The sequence below is a fragment of the Miscanthus floridulus genome, chromosome 1, assembly GCF_019320115.1.
Source record: "Miscanthus floridulus cultivar M001 chromosome 1, ASM1932011v1, whole genome shotgun sequence".
Classification (NCBI taxonomy): domain Eukaryota; kingdom Viridiplantae; phylum Streptophyta; class Magnoliopsida; order Poales; family Poaceae; genus Miscanthus; species Miscanthus floridulus.
This window is the reverse complement of record NC_089580.1, coordinates 160,530,214-160,557,343: the sequence shown is the minus strand read 5'-3', so window position 1 is coordinate 160,557,343 and position 27,130 is coordinate 160,530,214. Positions and strand designations below refer to the sequence as shown.

Genomic DNA, 27,130 nt, shown 5'->3' with positions numbered 1-27,130 from the left:
CAATATAGAGCACATTTGAGATAGAATGATCATTTGATATTGCCACTTTGCCAAATCCTTTAACCTTGCCCTTAGAATTATCTCCAAATGTGATTCTTTCTTGTCCATCTACTTCTTCATCTAGTGAGGTGAACATATGAGGATCACCGGTCATATGTTGTGTGCAACCACTATCAATAACCCAATAACTTCCACCGGTCTTGTAGTTCACCTACACACAAGAGATCAAGCTTTAGGAACCCAAACTTGTTGAGGGCCCTTCACCTTCTCAACAAGTGACTTTGCAACCCAAATTTTCTTAGGCCTATTCTTATTTAGAGGTCCTAAGAACATGACTTTCATCTTTCCACTAAAATCCTTTCTAAGCATGTAATGAGCATTAAAGGCAAAAGGTCTAGCATGCTTGGATAAGGGTTGTGGTGGTGGAGTTTAGCACTCATGGGCAAAGTGGCCTTCTTGTCCACACTCAAAACACTTTTTTGGCTTTAGCTTTTGTTGTTGTTGAGCTTGAGCCTTCTTCTCTTTGTTTGCCATGTACCCAATGCCACTTCTATCCATCTTCATGACAGTGTTCATTAGTAGCTCACTTTAAAGATGCTTGCCTCTTGTGAACTTGCTCAATCCAATCTTGAGATACTCTTTCTCCAACTTGAGCTTCTTGTTCTCTTCCTTGAGAGCATCATTATTTTTCTCTTGCTTGAGCTTCTTGTTCTCTTCCTTGAGCTTCTCATTCTCAAGAATTAAGTCACCATCATGATCACTAGTTTCAAGCACTATGGTGTTGGTGGTTTTGAGCTCTTCAAGATCTTTCTTGAGCTTTTCATTGTCATTCTTGATCTTGACAAACTCATCATAATCATCAGCCTCAACCACTTGCTTGCCCTTCCTACTAGAACTTTGCTCAATGCTCTCAATGATCAAATCATTATATGATGTGGCTATATCAATCTTAACAATATTGTTAGTAGCAACATGTGGCTCATTGGATAGAAATTCTTGAGCAATGACAAGATTATCATGATTAATCTCAAGAGTAGTATATTCTTCTTTTAGCTTGTTGTGGCTAGTGATGAGCTCTTTGTGCATCCCTCTAGGTTTATCATGTTTATCTTTAAGCTCTTTCTTAGAAGATTTGAGCTCCTTGAGTTTGGATGATATAGCATCATTTGCTTCTCTAAGCTCAACACTAGCCTTTTCGGCTATATCACCTTTTGCTAAAAGTGAATCATTCTTAGCCTCTAGTTTTTCATTCTTAGTTCTACTCTTTCTCATGATCTTAGTGTATGGATTTAGCAATTTAACAAGATCATCATAAGAAGGTGATTCATATTCTTCATCATCACTATCGCTATCATCATTGCTAGCATGTTCATCACCACTACTATCATCATTTGATACCTTGCAATCACCCTTGGCCATAAGGCATAGGTGCGTAGGGGATGATGGTGGTGGTGGCGGTGAAGATGATGAAGAGTCAATAACAATGGCGGCCACCTTCTTATTGTCATTGTCATCATCGGATGAGCCACTAGATGAATCAATGTCCGTGAGCCAATCATCGACGATGTATGCCTTTCCACTTTTCTTCTTCTTGTGGAAGTCCTTCTTCTTGCCATCTCTCTTCTTGTATGGCTTGTTTTTCTTCTTCTCATCTTATTCTTCATTGCTTGAGTCATCTTTCTTGCCCTTGTACTTATTCTTGTACTTGTCTTTCTTGGGCTTTGTGCATTAATGTGCTAGATGACCAAGTTCTCTGTAATTGTAGCAATCCATCTCGGAGATTGGCTTCCTTCTAGAGCTTGTGAAGAACTTCTTCTTCTTGCCATCGAACTTGATGCCACTCTTGTTGAGCTTCTTTAGCATCTTGGCGGTTCTTTTCACCATGAGAGCAAGGCTTGCATCATCGACATTATCATCACTTGAGCTCTCATACTCAAGCCTTGCTTTGCCCTTCTCTTGGCTAGCTTTGAATGCTAAGTCTTTTTCTTTCTTCTTAGCAGAGGATGAGCCATCTTGTGGTGTGATGTCCATGTACATCACATGAGTATTGATCTTTCCCAAGATTTGTGTTGGTGTAGAGGTGGAAAGATCACCTTGATGAAGCACAGTCATAATATGCCCATATTTGTTAATGGAGGGCGCTCAAGATCTTTCTTACAACATCAGATGGTTGCATTTGAGTGAGTCCAAGCCCATTGACTTCCTCTATAAGAACATTCAAGCATGAATACATTTCATTAGAACATTCTTTGGGAAGCATCTCAAAAGAGTTAAGCTTTTTCATGACAAGATGATAGCGTTCCTCACGCTCACTCTTTGTTCCCTCATGGAGCACACAAACATCCGACCATAGTGCATGGGCGTCTTTGTGGTTCCTCACCCAATTGAACACATCTTTGCAAAGACCTCTAAAGATGGTGTTTCGAGCCTTTGCATTCCATTTTTTGTAATTCACCTCATCGCCTTGTAGGTGTGTAGCATCTCGAGGTTTTAGAAAGCCTTATGAGGCAGCTCTAAGTATTCCAACATCTAGAGCTTCTAAATACACCTCCATGCGGATTTTCCAATATGTAAAATCATTCCTCTCAAAGATAGAAGGAGGTCCATCTTCGTGAGACATCTTTCTCTAGGTAGTTAAGCCTAAATACATGAGCACGAGGCTTTAATACCAATTGAAAGGATTAAGAAGCCCAAGAGGGGGGGGTGAATTGGGCTAATTCTAAATTTCTTTGCAATAATTAAGTCCTATGGTTAGCCTAATTAACCCCTTGTGCCTAGAAAGTGTATCTATTGATCTACCGCACAAAAGTTTAGCAACCTATGTTCTAATCCTACTCTAGCATGGCAATTCTATGAATGTAAATGACAAGAATTAAATTGCTCAAAGTAAATAGAGAAGGAGGAACACGATGATGTTTTACCGAGGTATCGGAGAGTCGCCACTCCCCACTAGTCCTCGTTGGAGCACCCGTGTAAGGGTGTAGCTCTCCCTTGATCCGTGCAAGGATCAAGTGCTTTCTGCGGGTTGATTCTTCGACACACCATCGCGGTGAATCACCCACAACCGCTCACAACTTTAGTTGGGTCATCCACAAGCTCCGCCGGATGATCACCAAACTCCCAATCACCACCAAGCCATCTAGGTGATGGCGATCATCAAAAGTAACAAGCACGAACTCTCACTTGACCACGACAAGCCTAATGAGAAGGGTGGATGCACACTTTGCTACTCTTGACCTCACTAATGAGGGCTCTCTTTGGGATTCTTAAATCTCAATCACCTCACTAGGACCTTGCTCTTCTAGGCACTCTCAAAGGTGTTTCTCAGCTGTTGGAATGAGTAAAAGTGCCCCCACATATGAATAGAGGAAGTATTTATAACACTGGCTGAAAAATGTACTGTTATGAGCCTCTGTGGGGTGACCGGACGCTCTGGTCAGTTCACCCCGAATTCTAGTGATCAAGTGGTGACCGGATGCTGGATAGCGTCCGATCATGATTTTCCCTCTCTAGAACCATACTGGAGTCGACCGGACGCTGGGACTCAACGTCCGGTCACTTCACCTCTCAGCGTCCGGTCACTTCCAGACGACTTCACCTTGATCAAATGAACTGACCGGACTCTGCACCAGCGTTCGGTCACACCGAAGCCAGTGTTCGGTCAGCATTTGACCCTCCATTCACTTCCAACTTTCGATCATACGTGAATGAAGTTTGCTCCAATGGATCTAAGGGTTTTTTAGGAGCTATCTAGTGCTAGGTTTAGCAAGTGTGCACCACACCTAACCCACTAGACTCACCTAGGTCAAGCTACCCGTCCATACCCCCTTAATAGTATGGCCAAAGGAAAAACAAAATCCTAAACTACTCTAAGTGTCTCTTCAACTCCAATCGACACATAGAACTAGTCCATCCTTTGAAAACCGAAATGATTTCCATTGTAGGGGCATGACCACCATGATTGCCCAATCGATCTCCATTACCATGACCTAACTTAATTGCCTCTACAAAATACACGGTAGTCAGAGTAATCATGTATTCTCAATAATCACCGAAACCCGACTAGGGGCCTAGATGCTTTCAGGACGTGACGACGATGCGACGGCAGCGGCAGCGTCGTGATGTGAGGAGCAGTGGCAGACGTGTCGGCAGCGCAGCACGGGACAGGGCAGGTGACAGCGGCGGTGGCTCCGCGTGGCGGGCCAGCGGCGGTCGTGCCATTATGAAGCTAGAGGCGGCCAAGGCTGGCCGCGCGCGGCAGCATGCGCGACCAATGTGGCGATGTCGAGCGCCCGAGCGCGGTGATTGCGGCCACGTGACCAACCGGCCTGAAACCGATAACGCGCACGAATTTTAAAGCCCTCAACATGACCAAACATGCTCCTAAACCTAAACCGTCTTCATCATGCTCAAGATGGCACATGAGACTATCAAATCGAGCTATAACACTACACCATTCCTTAACTCAATCTCTCACCATAAATTGCTAAACATAGCAGTGTCTAACAGTCATCAGACTTGAAAATTTCTCAGTTTTAGAGCTGAATTTGATTTCCATTTGTGATTTCTAAGCTAGTGGAAATATTAGCTAGTAATATTATTTTTCGACTGCAAGTATTTCACTGTCATCTACAAAGTTTGTACTTCAAGCTTTATTTAAGTATCACATGCATGTTCTATAATATTTTTGCTTAATAAAAATTGGTTTTAAACCCTAAGTGATATAGCATGACTATCGAATCAACTTTTGTTTTGCATTTTAGTTGATCGTTTCGAGTTACAGAAATTGAGCTACACACATTATCACATGCATTAATACATAAACATGATGCTCATGACATGTTTTAGCAAGTGATTTACGGTGTAACACCGAGGGTGTTACAAAGCCATAGAGTGAGCATCGATAGGCCAGCACCTCCTCTAAACTCTTCCCTCACTCTCTATTTCACTATTCTATTTATAAGAATAGGTCCTATGGAGGACTAATCTTCTCTTGATTGTTGGCTCTGATCCTTAAGATATGAATTAGGGTTTTAGGGATCTGCTGAGGGAGGGGGCAGGGGCGGGTATATATGGGCCGAAGCATCCATCGTGAGTCATTGGATCAAACCGACTTAAAGAACGGTGTAGATGCAACCTAGGAGGCGGTGGACAATCGACATAATGAAGCGGAGGCTGACAGGTGGCCCCAGGGGCCGGGCGGCCTGTAGGTGGGGCCGACCGGCCCCACATGGCAGCCCCTCGGCTCCTGCTTCAGTGGTTTGCCTTCTGGACTCTTCTAGAGTCTTCTGATGCTCGTTTCGCGACGGATAAGCACGATTAATTCTGACTTGTAGGTCTGCCTTGACGGTTTTCTGGATAAACCCTGCAAAAAATACAGATTCACCAAAACTCATAGAATTTGTTAGTTTAAACCCCTAGACCTTTATTGGTGATCACAATTATGCCCTTATACATGTTTTATTGATGGTTTATAATGGTTGTTAACTATCATCAACATACTTCTCCTTAATATGTATGTATTGGGGTAGCCCAATATTATTGAGGTTGCTACAATAGTACCCCAATATATCTTCCCAATACCATATAAAAGGTGGATTCCATAGGAGTGTAAGAGCCTTTCTAAATCTCACTCTCTAAATCTTCATTTGGAGAGCCATTTGCATAAAAATCGCTTTCTATATCTTTTCACTCTCCAATTGTTTTTCTATTTCTCATGCGCACTCTAGAGAGCCACTCTCATCTTCTATTTTTGGCTAGCGAAAAAATCCGGAATAGCAGATGGCTATATTTGATAACCATTTAGAAAGGTTGTTCGAGGGTAGTTTTTCTCTAAAATCGTTATTCCTAGCATTTAGGAAGGATGTGGAGAGTCTCTTAAAGATGCTCTAAGAAAAAAGATGACTACAAATGGTAGTTGAGCTGGTCCCCATGGTATTGAGAGAGATACAACTCCTCTTTATTTAATGGAAGATAAGAGAAATATTGATAACAAAAAGAGAGATATTAGGGAATTGCTGGAGTAACAAAGAAAACATAGTTTTATGAGTATATGGGTAGGTATTGAGAAACCGCTAGAAACCCTAATCTATTTCTAACTAACCAATCCTTTTTTTAATAATATGTTTGCCTCTTACTGTTTTCTCATATAGAACTATTTATTTTCTTACTTTACTCATACATCCAATTTACTCTGATCTTCCGAGAAAAATTCTCTTGATTGCGGAAATTTATGAGTTAGAGAGGATATTTGACAACTTTTTATTTTTATAAGGAGCTCTTTTTTACCAAACGTTGGAGTACACGTTTTTCCTTTTTGCTAAAAATTCAAAATAGGGAGTTGTTTTACAAAATTCCTGAAGATGCTCTAACTACTTTTTCGTCCATCTAAGCAGTATGTGACTAAACGCAGGAATTTCATAGTTATACCTAAATTTTATAGGAATCAATTTAATTTCACGGAGAAAACACAGGAACAGGGAAAAAAAAGTTTTGCATTTCAAATGGGCCCGACAACAAATCGTAGATCATTGTCGTGAGCTTTTTTTTTTTGCAAGGGCTTCGTTGCCGTCAGCTTTAGGGTCTTTTTGGAACGCAGAAATTTTACATGAATTCCGCAAGAACTTCACAGGAATCATTTCATTTTCACAGAAAAAACACAGGAATAGAAAAAAAATTCCCGTGTTCCGAACATGGCCTTAAGGTTCACTGCTTCAAAACAGAAAGATGATCACAGCATCAACAGTGCTTGCTGCATTAGAAAGAGAATCACAGCATCAACAGTGCTTGCTGCATTCAATTTCCACTGACGATTCAGCGCTTTGCAACGACAATGGGCCTGTTCGCTGGTTGGGGCTGGTGCTGGTTTGGGCTGGCTGGTGCTGGTTTTTTGTGAGAGGAAAACACTGTTGGCTGGTTGGTTTGGGCTGGAGTACTAAGGTCTGTTTGGTTCCTGTATGAAAATTTTAGTCTCTGATTCATCGAATGTTTGACATATGCATGGAGTATTAAATATAGACGAAAAAAATAACTAATTACATAGATTGTGACTAATTTGCGAGACAAATTTTTTAAGCCTAATTAGTCCATGATTTGACAATATGGTGCTACAGTAAATATGTGCTAATGGCGAATTAATTAGGCTTAATAAATTCGTCTCCATCTATGTAATTAGTTTTATAATTAACTCATATTTAGTTCTCCTAAATAGCATCCGAACATCTGATGTGACATGGACTAAAATTTAGTCCGTGGAACCGAACACCCTAATGCAAAGTGTTACTGCCGTGTCAAGCTTGCTCCAAAAAATGATGACAGGATGTATCAAATGAAAAAAACATTCCAAAATTTGATCACAGGACGTTCTAAAGAACGCAAACTGAACCACGCGTCAGCGTTGCGTAGCTGCAGCTCCAATCAGGTCACCACGCTCAGAATCATCCTTGAATTCCACATCGGTAAAACCCAAAGTAGTCGCCAAGCACCGCACGAGCTGATCGTGGATGACCCCGTCGGCCGGGAGCTCCACTCGGTCCCCCACCTCCCGCCGCAGCGACGTCACCCCCTTGCCGGCGATGCCGCATGGCACGATGTGCTCGAAGTACCCCAGGTCGGGGTCGATGTTGAATGCCAGGCCGTGCCACGTGAACCCGGAGGAGATCCTGACCCCGATGGCGCCGATCTTGCGGTCCCCGACCCACACCCCGGTCTCGCCGGGGTCCCCGGGCCGCGCGGAGACGCCGTGGAGCGCCGCCACCTGGATCATCGCGGACTCGAGCCCCTCGACGTACCTCCGCGCGCTGAGCCGCAGGGCGCGGAACGACAGCACCGGGTACAGCACGGCCTGCCGCGGCCCGTGGAACGTGACGTCGCCGCCCCGCTCCGTGCGGTGGAGCTCGGCGCCCAGGACGCGCAGCTCGGCCTCCGGCGCGAGCAGGTTCCGCTCCGCCTTCTCGCGCCGCTTGCCCAGGGTGTAGGTCGGCGGGTGCTGCAGCGACAGAACGAGGTCGCCGACGCGGCCGACCTTGCGGTCCGCGACGAGACGCTCCTGGAGCTGGAGCGCTTCGCCGTACTTCACCACGCCGAGCCTCCACGCCTCCAGGACCCTCCGCGCGCCATCGCTCATCTCCCTCGCGGTCGGTAGGGGAAGAGAGATGGTCGGGGATAGATGCACGACGCCTCGACGCCGTGGTCAGGGACGAGCAGAGAGGAGGGAGGCGAAGGGGATGGGTACGGCCCACGGGCTTATGAGACGCCGAAAAGTAACCCAGCCCACCCAAGCTAGAAAAGGGCCCAGAGGGTATAGTCCAGCGCCGCCGCGGAGACGCTCTCCAGCAACGCCCGAGCGACGGCCGCCGCCGCCCGACGCCCCTAACTCGACGCGCTGCGGCCGTGCGTGCCCCCGAGTTGCCGAGCGCCGTCCAGCTCGTCTGCTCCAGCACCCTGCGCGGCTGCGCCCTGACGCCAGCCGACCCGTGCGGTCACTTCCTTGTGCTTGCTTGGCGTAGAAATTCGGTTCCTCGCTCCCTGGTCCGGAGGATGGCGGTGGCTTTTATGGAGCTAGCACTCGAGCAGGTACGGCTGCTAATCCTGCTCGCTTTGCAACTGGAGCGCGTATGATTTTACCTTCGGCTGATTGTTTTGTGTAGGCAAAGTTTGCGCTGGATAACCTCGAGGTCCCTGTTGGGTATGCTCTCGCTTATTCGCGGTAGTCGTTTACTTATTCTTACTTTGCTAATTGCTTGGCTATATCCTTGCTATTTTCCTCACTCATGTTAGGTGTGTGATTGTGGAGGACGGGAAAGTGATTTCCTCTGGTAGCAACAAGACGAATGCCACCCGAAATGTGAGATATGCTTTCTTTACTTTTTTTACTGGAGCCTGTAGATGCCAGCTTTAAGATATTTCTTTCGTGTGTTCGTTTGGCCAATTCATGTCATTATGTTGTGACTTTCCATGTTGCAAGGCTACCAGACATGCTGAGATGGAAGCTATCGATGTCCTGCTTCGGGAGTGGCAAAGCATGGGTCTTGATCAGCCACAGGTCGCAGAGAAATTTGCAGGATGCGACCTTTATGTCACCTGTGAGCCCTGTATAATGTGTGCGACAGCATTGTCGATAATTGGTCTGAAATTTTTATTGTCTATGTTCTCCTGTTAAACTGTTTGTATTTATAGGAACTTCCGATTTTGACATGCTTTGCTTTCATTGGCTAGGAATAAGAGAAGTTTACTTTGGTTGTGCCAATGACAAATTTGGAGGATGTGGATCAATCATGTCATTGCACAAAGGTGCTACTTCTTCGTCAGATGATTTATCAGGGTAAGTGGAAGGCAACACGGAACATCTTGTCAAAATGATTGCTTGTTCGTGCTGGCACTTAGTATGTTGCATGCGCTGTCATGATTTCTGCAAAGTTGGACCTGCTTGATCTTTCTGTTTTCATGCTTGTGATACATAGTTTTAGGCACTAACAACGTGTACCTATAAACGTTACCTTGTATGTTTGTTTGTTAGGAGCCAAGCCTCTAAACCAAAAGGTTTCAAATGCACTGGAGGGATCATGGCTGAAGACGCGGTAGCTCTTTTTAGGTGTTTCTACGAACAAGGAAACCCAAATGGTTTGTACTTTTGCATGCACGTATTATTATACAATGATTTCTAGAATTTATGCCTCTGCATAGACTTCTCATGCAGGTCTCAAGTTATAATAATATTACCGTGTTGCTTATTTTGATTTTGTATGGTTAGCTGGGTTCATGATTTTGTGACATTATTACACACACAAGTACAATTTCATTAAGCATCTTATGACTACACAGCAGGCTGAAAGAAAATTCCGAAAATTTTTATATTACATATTTTCTACTGTTTATGTTGCATATTCTTCTCTACTCAATAGATGTGTGTAGTCATAAATCATTGCTAATATTTTGTTTAGATCCATTTTTTTTAGAAAAGTCATACTTCATGTGTGAGTTTCAAAAGAAAATTCAGCAAAATTTTGGCTGAATTTCACGAATTTCGGGGTAACCGAAAAACTATTGAGAACCATATATTGGTGTTATGGGAAGAAAAACTAGTGGATATATATAAAAAATAATCTTATACCAAAAAACATGGTTAGGCTAACAGTCATTTTGCATATTCAGTTAAGTCATTTTGCATATTTCTACAGCAAACAGAACTTTTTTCATGTCATTTAAGCTTCTGATAAAAATTTTTCTTCAATTAAGCTTCTGATGAAGTTCTTCTGTGTACATGTTTCAGCCCCAAGGCCTCACAGACCAGTACGAATGCCTCAACAATGATTGGTTTGTTTTCCTGGACTACAATCATAACGCAAAAACCTCAGGAGTCAGGAGTGCAGACATACAAACTTGACTGTAAAACTAGTTTAGGATTCATTGTATGCTTGTATGCTGCTATTTGATAGTCTTTTTAGTCTGGGAGCGCAGCCACATTTCTTGATCGCAGATACCCAGCATGTTTGTCAATTTAAAAGGATTTGTGACAGAAGAGTTTTGTCAGTGTCCGCAAATCCAGCGTTATGCAATTGCGATATATGCTTTGCTTTGTACGAAATACTTTTGAGAGGTACCTCTATGCTTACCTCTTTGAAAATTACAAATTTGAGAGCAAAAAAAAAAAAAAAAAATTGTTTACGACTTCAAGGCTTTGTTTGGGATTTAAAGGCTTTTTTGTTGTTGTTGTTTATGACTTCAAGCATTTCAAAATTGATATAATTCCTTTATAAAGCATTGAAACACCGGTTGACCACTTCTATTGGTTCTGGAAAATTTCATGCATCTTTTATCTTATTCAAAAAGAGAAGATAAGCAAGACAGCAATGCCACAAAAACCAAGCGTGTAGTAGATATATAGAATAGATCGCATGGTGGTAGACGAGTTTTTGCTATAAGCTTTCGACCTCCTATCTATGTAAAGAGACTAAAAGCATCTCCAAGAGCGACGCTCATACGCGGCGGGCGCGCGCTAGGAGTGATAGCGGCGGGCACGCGCTAGGATGAGTAGCAACACGCATGCGCTGAGGCTAGTTAGTTGCGAACGAGCCCAGCAAGTTGCATCTTACTCTAGGCCCATCGACTTAGGAGCCTGGTTCCCAGTCTAGCTTCGTCACCAGGCTCATTTAGCTTCTCGAGTCCAGTTTTCTACGTAAATCGATTCTCCTGGTTTATTTGGACCACCATTTTTTTCTCTAGCTTTTTTCTTTTTCTTTTTCGGGATAGCGGGTGTGTGGGTAGTGAATGGGCAGAGGAATGGTTTTACTTACATATGTAAGTAGAAGTAACAAGCTGGAACACAAAATGACATAAATCAACTTTTTTTAAAAAAAAAAAATGAGAAGAGAGAAAACGTTTATTACGTAATAACTGGTTGGAACGAAATGCTTTTTCATCGAATGAACAAACTTTACACTAGAACACTAAAAACTTTGTATTTTCCGCACCATAACTTTTGCACTTGGACATAAAAACTTTGTAATTAAAAAACTTTCAACATCACAAATTTTCTCTGAGATTGCTTGATTGAAACGATAAAAAAAGAGACGTACCTAGAGAGCTCCCGCTCTGTGCGGCATCTGAGAAAGGATGTCAGTGGCAAACTTTACCCTAGCCTGTGCAATGCGAGAAGACTGCGACTCGAACCCGAGACCTTCTGGTCACAGGCAGTAAGACTATACCGCTTGCACCAGGCCCGCCTTTCGCTCGATTGAAACGATACAAGAAAATAAATAAAAAGTTCCATAAAACAGACATTCAAAGTAATAATTGCACAAAAACCTATTACACTTAGAGTTGAGAGCTTACTACATTTGTATAGTTTGATGAAGGAAAGATACAACGGTAAATAATCAGAACATATCAAAATACAAATTTAAAAAAGACTAACATCTATTTACACACCATATCACGTTGAAAAGTGAAAAGCAACTTATCAATCTAAAGACAATCAGTTTTATTTTGAGGAAGAGCACCAATTGCGAACAGGCTGCAAGTTCAGCAACATAAGTCTGTTGCAGTTTTCCGATCACTTTTCTTCCCCGATCAACTAGTGTATCGTCTTCATACTTCAAATTGACCTGCAACCAGTAAAAGATAACCACATTGATAACTAAGGTATGAGAGCGACAATAAAGAAATTCAAGAACTTTATACTAGCACATTTAAACTTTGTACTTTAAGATTTAAAACTTTGTAATTTCAAAGTTTATTTTAAAATTATAGAACTTTATACCAACACATTTTAAACTTTTTATTTCAAGATTTAAAGCATTGTAATTTTCAACTTTACATTTTAAATTCAGGAACTTCATACAGCCACCTTTTAAACTTTGTATTTCAAGTTTTAAGACTTTGTAATTTAAAACTTTACATTTTAAATTTAGGAACTTTATACTAGCACATTTAAAACTTTCTACTTTAATATTTAAAACTTTGTAGTTTCAATTTTATTTTTAAAATTCTAGAACTTTATACTAGCACATTTAAAACTTTATACTAGCACATTTAAAACGTTGTATTTTAAGCTTTAAAACTTTGTAATTTCAAACTTTACATTTAAATTCAGAAACTTTATAATAGCACATTTAAAACCTTGTATTTCAAGCTTTAAAACTTTGTAATTTCAAACGTTACATTTTAAATTTAGGAACTTTATACTAGCACATTTAAAACTTTCTACTTTAAGATTTAAAACTTTATAATTTCAATTTTTTTAAAATTTAGAAACTTTATACTAGCACATTTAAAACTTTGTATTTCAAACTTTAAAACTTGTAATTTCAAACTTTACACTTTAAATTTAGGAACTTTATGCTAGCACATTTAAAACTTTTTACTTTAAAATTTAAAACTTTGTAATTTCAAAGTTTATATTTGAAATGCAGGAACTTTATACTAGCAAATTTAAAACTTTGTATTTCAAGCTTTAAAATTTTTGTAATTTCAAACTGTACATTTTAAATTCAGAAAGTTTATACTAGCACATTTAAAACTTTATACTTTAAGATCTAAAACTTTGAAATTGGCAAGACACGTCACTTTCCATCCATCTGAATCATGGTTCAAAAAGGCGCTACTAGGCGCTCGCCTATGGGGGTAGGCGGAGGGATAGGCGGCGTCCACCCAGATCTAGAGCCGCACTGCACAAGGGAGGAAGCCGCGCCAGGAGCGGAGGTCACCGGTGGGGGAGGAGGACCGGCGGACGGCGGGTGGAGGTCGCTGGTTGGGGAGGAGGACCAGCGGACGGCAGGCGGAGGTTGCCGGTGGGGGAGGAGGACCGGCGGACGGTGGGCGGAGGTCACCGGTGAGGGAGGAGGAGCGGCGGGCTCGTGCGCGTGCGGGCGGCGCGCCGGCCAGAGGAAGACAGAGAGAGAGAGAGATGCGGGAGAGGAACCATTCGGCGGCGGCTGTGCGTGTGTGGCCATGCGGGAGACCGAGCAAAGGAGAAAGAGGAAGGGATAAGGTGTTGGGCAACTTGGGCTTCGGGCCGTTTACAGTTTTATGGGCCTTTCTCTTCAATGAAGTCCACTTATCTCATGTTTTCTTTTCCTTTTTTCAACATATATGTGTGTATATACTATCGCCTAGAAAACGCCTTGGCAACGCCTAGGCTAGCCTAGGCTCTAGGCTGTGGGTCATCGCCTAGATATCGCCTAGCGCCTTCTTGAACATTGATCTGAATCATCAAATGAGCCGAACTTTGTGCTCAACTAGACCAATGGTCCTGGGCGTTGTAGTATTTTTCGCTATACTTCATTGGTCTCCAAATGCATAGCCTTAGCACTGTTCTATACATAATTGTTGCACTTGCACTTAAATAAGCCAGACCATCAAGCAATGCCAAAAATATCATTACGAAACCACTACGAAAAAGATTCTATAAAGACATCACCATATGCATTTCCTATGCCATATGCTGAAACTATGTTCATATCATCTAAAACAGCTCTCATGTGCTCTCAAGAGTATAGCCCAGCATGGCAACAGTTTAATGTATAAGGTTGGAAATCTTAAATCTATTTTACTGAAAGGTCAATTTCATTTCTCTCAACAGTATGAAAATATAACAATACTCTTCCGATCCCAAATGTGACATCATACTGCAAAAAAGTAGTGTTGTATGTAAATAACTAAATGAGGAAGCGATGAATCAAATAGAAGTATGTCATTTTTTTCATAAAGATTTCTCACAACAAAAAGCTAATGTAGAAGCACCAAAAGAGCAGTTGCTAACATTTTCAATATATCGAACAACAGAAAGCTAATGTGGAAGCTAATGTGCAAACATCATAAGGCAAAGGTGCAAGTGCTGCTCGGTAAGTGTTAAGAGAGGATGTATCAAGATCTGTGTCAATTGCAACTATAGCAGAAGTTGGAGATGATCCATCAAAGGCTGAAGACAAGAGTTCATGCTCCTCGGGATTTTATCGATGCTGAATAACGCAAAACGAAAGTAAATTTTGCAGCACAAAAGATTAGATGCAAACACAAAGCTAGTCCTGAGTCAGTTTCAGTCATGTTCTTTTCTTTCTCCTTTTTTGCATATGGAAGTGATCATCACATAAGGTAATATTAAAGCAACTGTGATATTATTGACAGAGTCTGTATTTCTGATTACCAAGGACTATACGAACAACAGGGAGATTCACATTACAGGCAAAATAATTCCTTCGGTTGCATCAAAACTTCTATACAGCCGTTAAACTTTTAGTATTGTGAATTGTGAGACATGGTAGAAACCAGGATATTGTTGTAGTAAATGGTAAGGGTGCCAAAAATACTTGCTGAGGATTGAGGGAATATTTTGACATGAAAAGTAAGACAAAGCAGGTTATACATACATAGATATACACTGGTGCTCTATCTGACTCAGACGCCCTTGATGAGCAGCCACCCATTGTATCTCCTGAACGAAAAAGCTTACTCCAAACTATCCTCTAGCTACTGTTAAAACCCAAAGTTCTGTGTTCATATACCCCTACAAAGAGAAACCCTATGCTGATGCAAGAAGGATAGGAAATCATGTGATAAATAAATGGTGCAGAAAGAGGTTAACATGCAACAATATCCAAGTAGCAATGGAGACGATTCTAAAATATCCTAGATTAAACTGCGCCTGGTTGACTTTAGCAACAACTTCTATCCAGCCCACTTGAATGTATAGAGGCATGCAGACCGCAATCTCAAACTGATATCGGCCTAATCTATTGTTGAAAAAGCTAAATCATCAAGTTTTCTCAGATATTTTGTGAATCCTATAACATCAAGTTTTATGAGAGGGAGTACATATAAAACTTTTGCACCTTGGTAAAAAATGAAAGAGAGATAAATAATTCAGATGAAGCTTCTTTATAGAACAAGAGAAATTGGAGCCGATCAACTAAAAAGTAAAAAGAGTCTGTAAAATCTGTATAGAGAAGTTTGATGCAATCTGTAATTTTAATAATTCAGTTATGCATGAAACCAGCAGAATAAAAGAATACATTTCTACATTAAGGATGTTTGATGAAGTAATTAGACAATTCATACCTGCAGAAAAGGATGTTCTATCCACCCGCAGATCTACAGCCCCAGTACAAGCTGTAATTTCTACACACATAGAAGAAGCTAGTTAGTACCCATCAATGGTGGTGACCACGAGCAATAGGATTTGAAAACGAGCTGTCTAGGTACCTGAATCGAAGGGATAGAATTGGTCAGTTGGCATGCTTGCTGGAGATCGACAGAGGCCCTGTGACGAAAACGTGGCAGCTGCCCAAGCCGGCGCGGCGGCGCCAACTGCCAGCGGCAGGGCGGCAAGGGGCACCCCCTAGGCCCTAGGGGCAGGCCGCAGCCGGCAGCCGCCCACCGGCTGGCTGCTGGCCTGGCTGCCGCCCGCCGACGTACGGAGGCCAGGAGCGGAGTGGTGGAGCGTACAGGAGGGGCCGAGGGGGATCCGCCGCCGCGGCGCATTCGAGTGGAGAGGAGAGCGTCGTCGTAGGCCGCTTGACGCCCTGACCACGAGCGTGACTAGACTCAAGCGACCGAGCGAGCAGCGGCAGCGGGATTTGGCGCAGCTGCCGAAACCCCAAACCCTAACCAATCCGACGCCGACGCGGAGCGTCGAGTGTCGGCGGAGTGCACCGGCGGTGGTCGGGGAGGGGCCGCGAAGGCAGATGGTGTAGCGCAGGTGCCGGGATACGGGTGGAGGTGTCTCGAGCGGCGGCGTATCCTGGGAATGATCGGGATATTTAACTTTTTATCATTATTATCAATGACGACCTGCAGCTTTACATTTGGCGCTACGCTAACACATTTGCTATTTTTACCGGCAGGTCCGCTGTGCTTCTCGGATCCGAGTCAAGTCAGTAGGCCGATGTAAAATAACCGCCCCGCCCTAGCGTCTGTATTACCCGCGGCCCACTCCACTCTCTCCCATCCGCTCCCCTTTCTCCTTTCTCTGCTCCGCGCGCGACGCCCGCCAGCCGCCGCCGCCGCCGCGCACAACGCTGCCCTCGAGAAGCACAACCTCTTCTCCCACATCCGCGGCGAGATCACCCTCAACATTTACCACGTCAACTCCGGCGACGTCGCCGTCAAGTCCAAGTAGGAGAAACCGACAAAGGCGGTGGTGGTTGGGCCGGAGGTGGTGGCGGCGCCGACGGTGACTGGGCCCAAGAAGCAGCCGCACCCGCACCCGCCGCCGCAGCCACAGCAGCAGCACCAGCACGATCCTGTGGTGTCCGTGCAGCCGCCGCCTCCGCAGCCGGAGCTACCCATGGATATCATGCCGCAACTGCCGGTCCCGATGGCCATGAAGCCGGTGACGATGCACGCGGACCCGTACCTGGTTCCGCCCATGTTCTCTGGCCCCGGGGACTTCTCGCTGAAGGAGACGCAGCCCCGCCTCGGCAGCGGCGGCGTCGCCGACAAGGCGAGCGCGACCTACGACCTGGTGGAGCAGGTGGAGTACCTCTACGTGCGCGTGGTGCGCGTGCGCGGCGTGCCCATGATGGCCGAGGCCGTTGCGGAGGTCAAGCTCGGCAACTACCGCGGCATGACACCGGCCGTCCCTTCGCACAACTGGGACCAGGTGTGCGCCTTCTCCAGGGAGACTATCCAGGCGTCGTTCGTGGAGGTGTTTGTGCGCCCGCGCGGCAACGACGACCACGTCGGCCGCGTCTGGTTCGACCCCTCCGAGGTGCCGCGCCGCGCGCCGCCCGACAGTATGCTCGTCCCGCAATGGTACAGCATGGAGGACCGCAAGGGACAGCGCGGCGGCGCGGAGGTGATGCTCGCTGTCTAGTTCGGCACCCAGGCCGACGAGTCCTTCGTGGAGGCCTGGCACTCCAAGGCCGCCGGCGTCCACGGCAACGGGGCGCTTGGCTCCATCAGGTCCCAGGTGTACGTCGCGCCCAAGCTCTGGTATCTTCGTGTCTCCATCATTGAAGGGCAGGATTTGTTCCCGATGGACAAGGGCCCATTTGCAATCGGCCGATTCCCGGAGCTCTTCGTGCGTGCGCAGGTGGGGAGCCAGATTATGCGCACATGGCCGGCGCCGGTGGTGTCTACACGGGGACATGTCTCGCGGTGAGGGCGGCGTTGTGCGTGGCGGCGGCTGGCGGGCGTCGCGCGCGGAGCAGAGAAAGGAGAAAGGGGAGTGGATGGGAGAGAGTGGAGTGGGCCGTGGGGTAATACATACGCCAGGGGTAGGACGGTCATTTTATATCGGCCTGCTGACTCGGATCCGAGCTGGACAGCGGACCTGACGTGCCACGCGAGCAAAAGTGGCAAATGTATATCGTTTTTCTCTCTCCGATGCTAAAAACGTAGCGCCAAACCTAAAGATGTTATCTCAAGAGTCGTCATTGATAATAATGGTAAAAAGTTAAATATCCCGCAATGATGGAAAGGGAAAGGGAAGCAAGAGAAACGAAAGGTGCCTGACGGAAAGGGAAACAAAAGCCAGAAATAGGAAGTGCACGTCGCTAGCGCCCGTAGCGCACGCGCGCTGAATAATAATTTGGTGTCCAAGAGCCTTTCTAAATCACCATTGGAGTAAAAGTCATTTTCTTTGTATCTTACATCAACTTTTCTATATCTCGTGCGTACAGTAGAAATTCATCCTCGTTTTTTATCTTTGACAAGCGAGAAATTCATAATAGAGAATATCTATATTTAGATATCCAATCCAATAGATCGTTGGAGAGTATTTTTCACCAAAATATTGATTCCTATAAATTAGAAAGGATATAAAGTCTCTTGGAGTTGCTCTAAAGAGCCATACAAGCTACTATTGTTGTTCACAAAGGGGAAAACATCGTCTATTTCAGATTCGAGTTCAGCTATTTGTTATATGCAGATTTACTCCATGATGAGGCCGAGTTCTGCTATTTGTTATATGCAGATTTACTCCATGCCGAACTGCCTCATCGATCGAGGGCTGCAGATGATGTCAAATGGCTTGTCACTACCGTCACGCAATATTGAAATCTCACCCTCTCGAAGCAGTATCTCACTCTCCTTAAGCTGTAAATCTTCATCAAGTGCTCTAATCTTCTGCTTTAACGAAGCAACTTCATTTTGCAAGCCACTGACAGTTCTTCTCATCTGCTTAGATTCCTGCCATGAGACATCCCTTTCATCGCTTACTGTTTTGAGCGTGCAGCGAAGAGCAGTCAGTTCCTTTGCAGATTCCTGGTAATCCTGCTCAACCTGGTTAATTATCTCGTCTTTCTTCAAACCCTGCAAATTGCAAAGTTGAAACCAAAGATGACAATGGAGTCATGTGCAGGTGTAATATCATCAGAAACAAGTAGAAAAATATAGCTGGCAACATCTAATGATTCACCTTTAGAAGGATAATGCATCAAGATAGAAACAACAGATTTTAGGAAGTAAGACAAACTAAAATCAACTTGACAAGGGAAAATATGAAGAATAGCTTTTCAGAAATCAGGGTTTTCGGGTCACCTGAACTTCCAAATGCTTGTACTTGTGTGTGAGGCAACGCAGTTCATCTTGAACTCTGTGGATCTCGCTTTGCAGTACCTCTTGGACCCTGACTGAAGCTGCTAGATCTGACTGCAATTGTTCAATGTCTAATTCCTTGGACAGAAGTTTCTCCTTTAGAACCCTACTGATCATAGCTTCTTCTCTCAGCTTAATTTCAATGTCATCCTGCACAAAAGAAAAATACAAAAAATGTGGATTGGTTTAGCTTCTGATGCTGGCTTTTGGCTTGAATTACCTAAGCTACTATATTATTCCAGCAACTTCTATGCTAAGAAAATGTATTTTCATATTCTACAAAACAGATACTACACTAGATTTATTTTACAATGAGTTACAAGAACTTGTCTGTCATGTTATAAAAATGGAACTCATAATACTACTAACAACATTTAAAGAGTTAAGTTATTCCTAAACATAAGAAACCAAAAGATAGGTCATACCCTGGATAACTTCTCTTGTCCTGAAAGATAACCTTCAGCTCTCTGTTCAATCTCTTCTTCGTTTTGCTTCTCAGTCAACAGAGATTTGATCATACGCAGACTCTGTTTTACATTCTCAATTCCTCCTATCATGCTTTGGTACTTCAGAGTGTACTCGATGGCTACTAATGCATCAACATCACTGCTGTTCTCACTCTTCTTTGATTTGATCAATTCCAACAACTTGCCACAAAGTTGGCTAGAATCGTCAAGTAATGATAAACCTTGTGTCTGCAAACTCTCCACTCTAGCCTGAAGCTCCTGGTCAAGACGAACTGTGGAAAAATTCGCTCCATCCTCACTCCTTTGTAGACGATTGAAAATCGCTACATTCTCTTGCCTAAGAGACTCCATCTCAATGGTACAGGATTGAATTTCTTTTCTCAGATTTTGCTCAACTCCAGTAAGTCTGAGAAGTTCCATCTGCATCCTGTTTATTATATCACTATTTCCACCATCTCTCTTTTCTATTTCAGCGCCAAATCCTTTTCTTAGGCTAGTAATTGTGTTCTCCTGTTCATTAGACGTCCTTTGTAATCTTGCAATTATTTTGTGTAACACCTTTTTGTCCTCCTCTTTGTCTTTCAAAGATTCTCGGATCATGTCCCTTTCCTCTATAGCTATATTAAGGTTATCTTGCAATTCTACGGATGAGCTATGAAGATTGTCACGGTCATCTTTTACTCCCTGCAACTCATTGTTCAGATGCTTGTTTTGCAGCTCTAGACTTTTAATCCTACTAGTGGTATCAACTTTGTATGATTCAAGCAAAGTAATTTCTCTCTGAAATGACACATTCTGCTCTGCAAGCTCTCTTACCCTTTCCTGTAGTCTTTGTTCTTCAGATTGAAATCTCTCCAGTTTGACTGAACAATCATTTGACCTTCTATCCAATTCCCTTTCCAAGTTACTTTGTAGATCGATCTTCTCCTTCTCCAGCCTTCTAGTTCTGGTTTCTAATTCTAACTTGGATCTCTTATATTGTTCTTTGGCTGCAAATCTTTCTGTAAGACGTGCCTTAATCTGTGAAGATACTTCAGCTGCCAATTTTTTTCTATCTTCAATCAGACCCTCAATGAATTGCCAGATTTCAGTTGAATTTGACCTCTTATCCCTGAGCGCATTAAGCTTACTGTTTTCTACAAGGGGAACCATAAGGCATGCATCAACTTCTTTAGCTCTTTGAAGCAACTTTTCATCAGTGTCCTGTTCCAAGTTGAAATCATGAACACCATGACACTGATCATGACAATGAATGTCTGCAGTGAAGTATCTTGAGGTAGCACTGGAAATAGGATCCGCTGAAGTGCTGTAGAAGAATGGAGATGGAGGTCGTACATCTTGCAAGTCCTCATAGTCCTCATAGATGTCATCCACAGTAGTCATACTCTGTGATCTGCACTCTTCAAAATATGAAAGATACTCAGAAGATGCTTCAAGACATCTTGCATCATGTCCACCTTCATGACACACAGATGAAACCTTGAAGGCACCCTTTGTTCCCTCATAAGCAAGATAGGAATGCCAGATGTCATCGGTATCAATGTTAGAGGGGTTCTCAATGATCTCTTTGCACACTTTTGGTGAAGATGGTGCTGTGGAAGGTGGCCGTGGTGGCCGTTCCTGTCCCAAATAAGGAGCTGTACATCTGACGGGGAATTTCTGGTTCTGCTTCTCATTTAGTCTGGCAACTTCTTGCTCACCATCAATATACAGGTCCAGTACCTCATTCTTATTCACGAAATTGGTCAACTTAGCAGGCCTGCATTTTAATGCAACAGGAGAACTAACAGGAGAGTGTCCTGTTGAGCATGAGTGGCATCTTGAATGGGATGAGTCAGTTTCCTGGAATCCATGTGAATTTGAGACCTTTACCATGTATTTTCTTCTACTGTGGTGTCTTCCTGGTGAACATGTGTAGCTCCTGTGGATAACCTTTGTTAGTAATATTTTCAGGCATGATAAAAAGAATATCATCCATGTACTCTGTGTAAACTAATTTCAAAGAACAACCTGAATGTTACTGCAGATTACATAGGTCCAAAGGAGATTTTCTAACAACAATGTCATGGAACACATAAATTAAATTAAAATAACAAGCTGAATGTTTGGGGCGTAACCCTCTTAGCGACGCGCCATGTTGGAACCCGGGTATGGTGTTAAATGAGCAAGGGCCGGGTCGTCACCCCCGTGACGCACCGTGTCGCGATCTGGACACGGTGTCAAGTGAGTAAGGATCGGGTCGTCGCATCCTTAGTGGCGCGCCACATCGGCGCCCAGGTGTGGTGCAAAATGAGCAAGGGTCTTCACATCTACCTCGGCGGGTGCGAAGGGTAAGGAAGCTAGTCGAGCTAACTAGGATCCGTTTAGGTAGCTGGAATGTAGGGTCCCTTACAGTCAAGTTAAGAGAGTTAGTGGACACAGCGGTTAGAAGGCCTGTAAATATCTTATACGTCCAAGAGACTAAATGGAAGGGGCAAAAGGCGAAGGAGGTGGACAATACCGGCTTCAAGCTCTGGTACACAGGGATAACTTCAAATAAAAATATAGTAGGAGTTTTGATTGATAAGAGCCTCAAGGATGGTGTGGTGGAGGTGAGAAGGCAAGGGGATAGGATCATCTTAGTTAAACTTGTCATTAGTGATATGGTCTTAAACGTAATTAGTGCGTATGCCCCCCAAGTAGGCTATAATGAGAGTGCTAAGCGGCTTTTCTGGGAAGACTTAGATCGCTTGGTTAGAGTTGTCCCTAGTAGCGAGAAGCTCTTTATAGGAGGTGATCTTAATAGCCATGTAGGTACATCAAGTGCAGGTTTCGAGACGGTTCATGGGGGTTTCGGATATGGTAGTAGGAACCAAGAGGGAGAGAAAGTCTTAGACTTCGCCATAGCTTCTGATCTGATGATAGCTAACACTTTCTTCCGTAAGAGGCAGTCCCATTTAGTAACCTTTAGTAGCGGCCAGTACTCTAATCAAATCGACTTTGTCCTTATAAGAAGGAGGGATAAACGAACATGCGTGGACTGTAAGGTGATACTTGGAGAATGTGTGGTCGCTCAACACAAGCTGGTGGTGGTTGACTTCCGCTTTCTAGTGCAAGCTCGTGGGAACAAACAAGCTAGGGTTGCTAGAACGAAGTGGTGAAAATTAGAAGGGGAGGCATCAAAGGTCTTTAAGGAAAAGGTCATTGAAGAGGGCCCTTGGAATGATGAAGGCGATGCAAACAGCATGTAGCAGAAGATGGCAACATGCGTTCGGAAGGTTGCTTCAGAGGTGCTTGGAGTGACCAAAGGGAGCGGATACGACTCGAAAGACACTTGGTGGTGGAATGAAGATGTGCAAAAGGCTATTAAGGAAAAGGAGTGCTATAAGCGCTTGTATCATGACTGGTGTGCAAACAACATAGAGAAGTACCAGGTGGCAAAGAAGACTGCAAAACGAGTGGTGAGTGAGGAAAAGGAGCTGGCCTATGAGGACCTTTACCGATGTTTGAGTACGAAGGAAGGAGAGAAGGACATTTATAGGATGGCTAGGGCTCGTGATAGGAAGACAAGGGGCTTCAACTAAGTCAAGTGCATAAAGGGTGAGAGGGAGCAACTCTTGGTGAAGGAGGATGAGATCAGACATAGATGACAAGAGTATTTTGATAAATTATTCAATGGTGAGAACGAGAACACCACCGTTCAGCTGGACGACTCGTTTGATGACACTAATAGGCGCTTTGTACGGAGGATTCAAGAATCGGAGGTAAGAGAAGCCTTGAAAATGATGAAAGGGGACAAAGCGATGGGCCCTGATGGTATCCCAATCAAGGTGTGGAGATGTCTCGGGCATATAGCTATAGTATGGCTAACCAAAATGTTCAACAATATCTTTCGATCGAACAAGATGCCTGAGGAGTGAAGAAGAAGCATATGTGTACCAATCTACAAGAACAAGAGAGATATCCAAAGTTGTACTAATTATCGGAGAATTAAGTTGATGAGCCACACTATGAAGTTATGGGAGAGAATCATCGAGCAGCACCTGCGAGGAACGACGCAGATATCAACAAACCAATTTGGTTTCATGCCCGAAAGATCAATCACAGAAGCAATCTTCTTAATAAGACAGGTTATGGAGCGGTTTAGAGAGCAGAAGAAGGACATCCACTTTATTTTCATTGACTTGGAGAAGGCTTATGACAAGATACCAAGAAATGTTATGTGGTGGTCTTTGGACAAACATAAAGTCCCATCAAAGTAAGTGGCCCTCATCAAGGACATGTACAACAATGTTGTGACTAATGTTCGAACAAACGATGGTAACACAGATTACTTCCCGATTAAAATTGGACTTCATCAAGGGTCAGCCTTAAGCCTGTATCTATTTGCCTTGGTAATGGATGAGGTTACCAGGAACATACAATGGGATATCCCTTGGTGTATGTTGTTCGTTGATGATGTAGTGTTAGTGGATGAAAGCCAGGTGGGAGTAAATAGAAAACTAGAGTTATGACGGCAGACCCTTGAGTCTAAAGGTTTTAGATTGAGCAGAACTAAAACCGAATACATGAGATACGACTTTGGCGGAGCTGCACATAAGGAGGGAGATGTGAGTTTGGAAGGTCAAGTAGTGCCTAAGAAGGATACCTTTCGGTATCTGGGATCAATGCTACAGAGGGATGGAGATATTGATGCGGACGTTAGCCATAGAATCAAAGCAGGGTGGATCAAGTGGCGACAAGCTTTTAGCATTCTCTGTGACAAGAGGGTATCACAAAAGCTAAAAGGCAAGTTTTATAGAACGGCGATTAGACCGGCTATATTGTATGGAGTAGAATGTTGGCCTATAAAGATTCGACATGTTCAATAACTGAGTGTTGCAGAAATACGTATGTTGCGATGGATTTGTGGTTACACGAGAATGGACCGAGTTCAGAACGATGATATACGCGATCGCCTAGAGGTAGCATCAATTGAAGAAAAGTTTGTCCAACATCGGTTGAGGTGGTTTGGCCATGTACAAAGAAGACCTCCAGAGGCACCAGTGCATTGTGGAATCCTAAGCCAAGCTAATAATATGAGGAGAGGTAAAGGAAGACTAAAATTAGCATGGGGAGACAATAAAAAGATATTTGAAAGCTTGGTCTATACCTAGAGATCTATGTTTAAATAGGAGTACTTAGAAAGCAGCTATTGAAGTGCCTGAACCGTGACTTAGGGCTCTTGGTGGGTTTTAACTCTAGCCTATCCCAATTTGTTTGGGACTGAAAGGCTATGTTGTTGTTGTTAAGCTGAATGTTAACAAAGAAAAGAAAAATAAGATGTAGAGCTAATTATGAACTAAAAAGTGAATAAGCCCTTGTTTAGTTGGACCCCAAAATCCAAAAAGTTGCTACAGTACCTGTCACATCGAATGTTTGCGGCCCGTGCATGGAACATTAAATGTAGACGAAAAGAAAAACTAATTGCACAGTTTGGTGGGAAATTGCGAGACGAACGTTTTAAGCCTAATTAGTCAATGTTTGGACACTATTTGCTAAATAAAAACGAAGGTGCTACAGTAGTCCCAAAATTCAAATTTCGCGAACTAAACAAGGGCTAAATTAAATTCTCATGAAAAGTAAGTCTCTTAGTAACTCACATTAGCAATATTTGTAGACGTACATAATGAATACGAGTATGCACCAAAAACAATAGTTCTGCTACAATGTGATTCATGCATGTGGCCAAATTCGATGATATCGTAGCAGGCTATTATGAATGTCCGACTGTAAAATGTAACTATAGAAAACTAATCGATGGTGTTTTCTCATCATAATTATAACTCCCTCCATACTAAAAAAAAATGAAGTAGTTTTTGACAGGATTTAGCATACCAAGAAATGATTAAATAGAGTGACTAAGTGACTTCCACCTCCTAAAACTTTAATTGTGAAAGCACTTCCGCATCTAAAACAACTTTATTTTTTTTAGCACGGAGGGAGTATTGTTTTACCAAGGGAGTGACTAAGTGATGTTGCTAGTAGTATTCATTGCCATAATAGTGAAGTTCTAACCATTCGAACTGCTAGTAATAGGTAAAATGTGTAGTCTAACCACTTACTCCACTTTGCCGAAATGACCAGGCGCGTCTGAATCATTGGACTTAGAACATAGAATATCATGTGAGTAACTCATCAACTGTTCATCCAAAGAATGATTCATGGCTGATGATGTCAACGAAAAGGACCTCCTGAGCTGTGGATGGGATGATTCCTCATTCCTTGATGCACCATGCCGGCTTCTAGATCTGAATGACCGTGCACCAGGAGATCGATGAACGCCACTGGTGCCTGCTTCGTCAACTTTGTTCTCATTCATGGTATCATTTGCCCGTGCTGCTTTGCCATTGTCGGCACTGCTTGTGAACGAGCGGAATTGGAAGAATCTTCTCATATTCTAAGAACGGGATGGCTAACACTCTGCTGCATAGAGAAAATCTCTGGTACAGGAAAACAGCCATCAATCCATCATCATAGACTGAAAAGCAGGGGCGGACGACAATGGATGTACATATGTACACAGTACAGCCGATAATTTTTGCAAAGGGCTCGAACTTGGCAGGCATCAAATAGCCAAATAGAGTTAGGGTTTGGGTGCTCGGTTTCGCACAGCAGGAAGGAAAGACAAGGGGTGGGAATACCTGGTGGGTGCTCGCCGCCGGAGAAGAGGCCGACGAAGGCCTCGACACCTGGCGTAGGCGGCGGCGGCGGAGACGGTAGCCCACCCAGTCGTCTGCTCGTCGCAGAGAGAGAAGAGAAACAGAGTGCACGCGGGACGAAGTTGAACCGTGAACGGATGCGGGGCATGCGGCGGCAGCCCAGTCCGGCGTTGTTCGGCCCAGGGGAGCTCACCCGTGCTGGGCCCTTTTTCACGTATTTTTTAATTCCTTTTTTCTTCTTTCATTCTTTTTCTCTTTTTATCACCCCTATTTTTTATACTTTTTTTTCTGTTGAAGCTATAAGCCCTTTTCACTTTAACCTAGGATAATTTTATAAACCTGGAAAATTTTCTCAGAAAACTATAGCACTTTTCTAATGAACTAAAGACAATTTTATCTTTGTTTCAAATGAACATGAAATCTTTTTATGTTGAACATGAAACAATGGTTCGCATGAATCAGTGACATCGGTCTTCTTAATAACAAAAAAAAAGAATGATATGAACTCACTAGAAAATGTCCTAGGTGCTCCAACAAGGACCGATAAAGAGTATCGACACTTGATGTCATGTTAAAAAGTTGAGCTTAGATGTAACTTATTATGGAACAAACATTTTTTTTTCTAATTAATAGGTAGAACATTTTTTTTACTTACCTCTTTGAGATAGGATATTTTTTTAATTGGAAACAACTAAATGTTCTAGCAGAAGAAACAATATTTTATGAAGAGAAAAGAAATGTTCTCATCATAGAAAAAAATGTTAGTAGTCTGAGCAGCTTGCCTTCCAATCACATAAGCAAGTTACCTTTCACTGAGGAGCTTCCAAATAAATGGCGAGTATGCATGAGCATGACACACAGTTATTATTCTTCAAGCTAAAGTATGCCACTCTAGATCTAGAAATTTCACATGATAGGAATTATCTAAGAAATAGATAAGCATGGAGA

The 27,130-nt window shown here is 43.3% G+C and overlaps 3 protein-coding genes across 3 annotated transcripts; 1 reads left to right on the top strand and 2 right to left on the bottom strand.

The window, feature by feature from the left end:
* Positions 1–7,255: 7,255 nt before the first annotated feature.
* LOC136499854 (octanoyltransferase LIP2, mitochondrial-like) lies at positions 7,256–8,148 on the bottom strand. The gene has a single exon (XM_066495364.1). The coding sequence runs from the start codon at positions 8,123–8,125 to the stop codon at positions 7,391–7,393; it is 735 nt and encodes a 244-aa protein (XP_066351461.1). The 5' UTR covers positions 8,126–8,148; the 3' UTR covers positions 7,256–7,390.
* An 89-nt stretch (positions 8,149–8,237) lies between these two features.
* On the top strand, positions 8,238–10,635 carry LOC136499863 (tRNA-specific adenosine deaminase TAD2-like). Its single transcript, XM_066495369.1, has 7 exons — positions 8,238–8,574; positions 8,649–8,686; positions 8,779–8,845; positions 8,966–9,125; positions 9,217–9,322; positions 9,518–9,621; positions 10,271–10,635. The coding sequence occupies exons 1-7, from the start codon at positions 8,539–8,541 to the stop codon at positions 10,309–10,311; spliced, it is 552 nt and encodes a 183-aa protein (XP_066351466.1). The 5' UTR covers positions 8,238–8,538; the 3' UTR covers positions 10,312–10,635.
* Positions 10,636–18,125: 7,490 nt separating this feature from the next.
* On the bottom strand, positions 18,126–26,256 carry LOC136545612 (uncharacterized). Its single transcript, XM_066537621.1, has 5 exons — positions 26,165–26,256; positions 25,586–25,963; positions 19,461–21,423; positions 18,979–19,185; positions 18,126–18,750 (listed from the first exon to the last, which is right to left on the bottom strand). The coding sequence occupies exons 2-5, from the start codon at positions 25,915–25,917 to the stop codon at positions 18,415–18,417; spliced, it is 2,838 nt and encodes a 945-aa protein (XP_066393718.1). The 5' UTR covers positions 25,918–25,963; positions 26,165–26,256; the 3' UTR covers positions 18,126–18,414.
* Positions 26,257–27,130: the final 874 nt, after the last annotated feature.

Coding starts and splice junctions, on each gene's coding strand:
- LOC136499863 (XM_066495369.1), top strand. CDS start 8,539: ATGGCGGTGGCTTTTATGGAGCTAGCACTCGAGCAG. Junction 8,575..8,648: donor TGGAGCTAGCACTCGAGCAG/GTACGGCTGCTA, acceptor TGTTTTGTGTAG/GCAAAGTTTGCGCTGGATAA. Junction 8,687..8,778: donor AACCTCGAGGTCCCTGTTGG/GTATGCTCTCGC, acceptor CACTCATGTTAG/GTGTGTGATTGTGGAGGACG.
- LOC136545612 (XM_066537621.1), bottom strand. CDS start 25,917: ATGAGAAGATTCTTCCAATTCCGCTCGTTCACAAGCAGTGCCGACAAT. Junction 19,186..19,460: donor GACAAGAGAAGTTATCCAGG/GTATGACCTATC, acceptor TCTTTTGTGCAG/GATGACATTGAAATTAAGCT. Junction 18,751..18,978: donor ACAAGCATTTGGAAGTTCAG/GTGACCCGAAAA, acceptor TGCAATTTGCAG/GGTTTGAAGAAAGACGAGAT.
- LOC136499854 (XM_066495364.1), bottom strand. CDS start 8,125: ATGAGCGATGGCGCGCGGAGGGTCCTGGAGGCGTGGAGGCTCGGCGTG.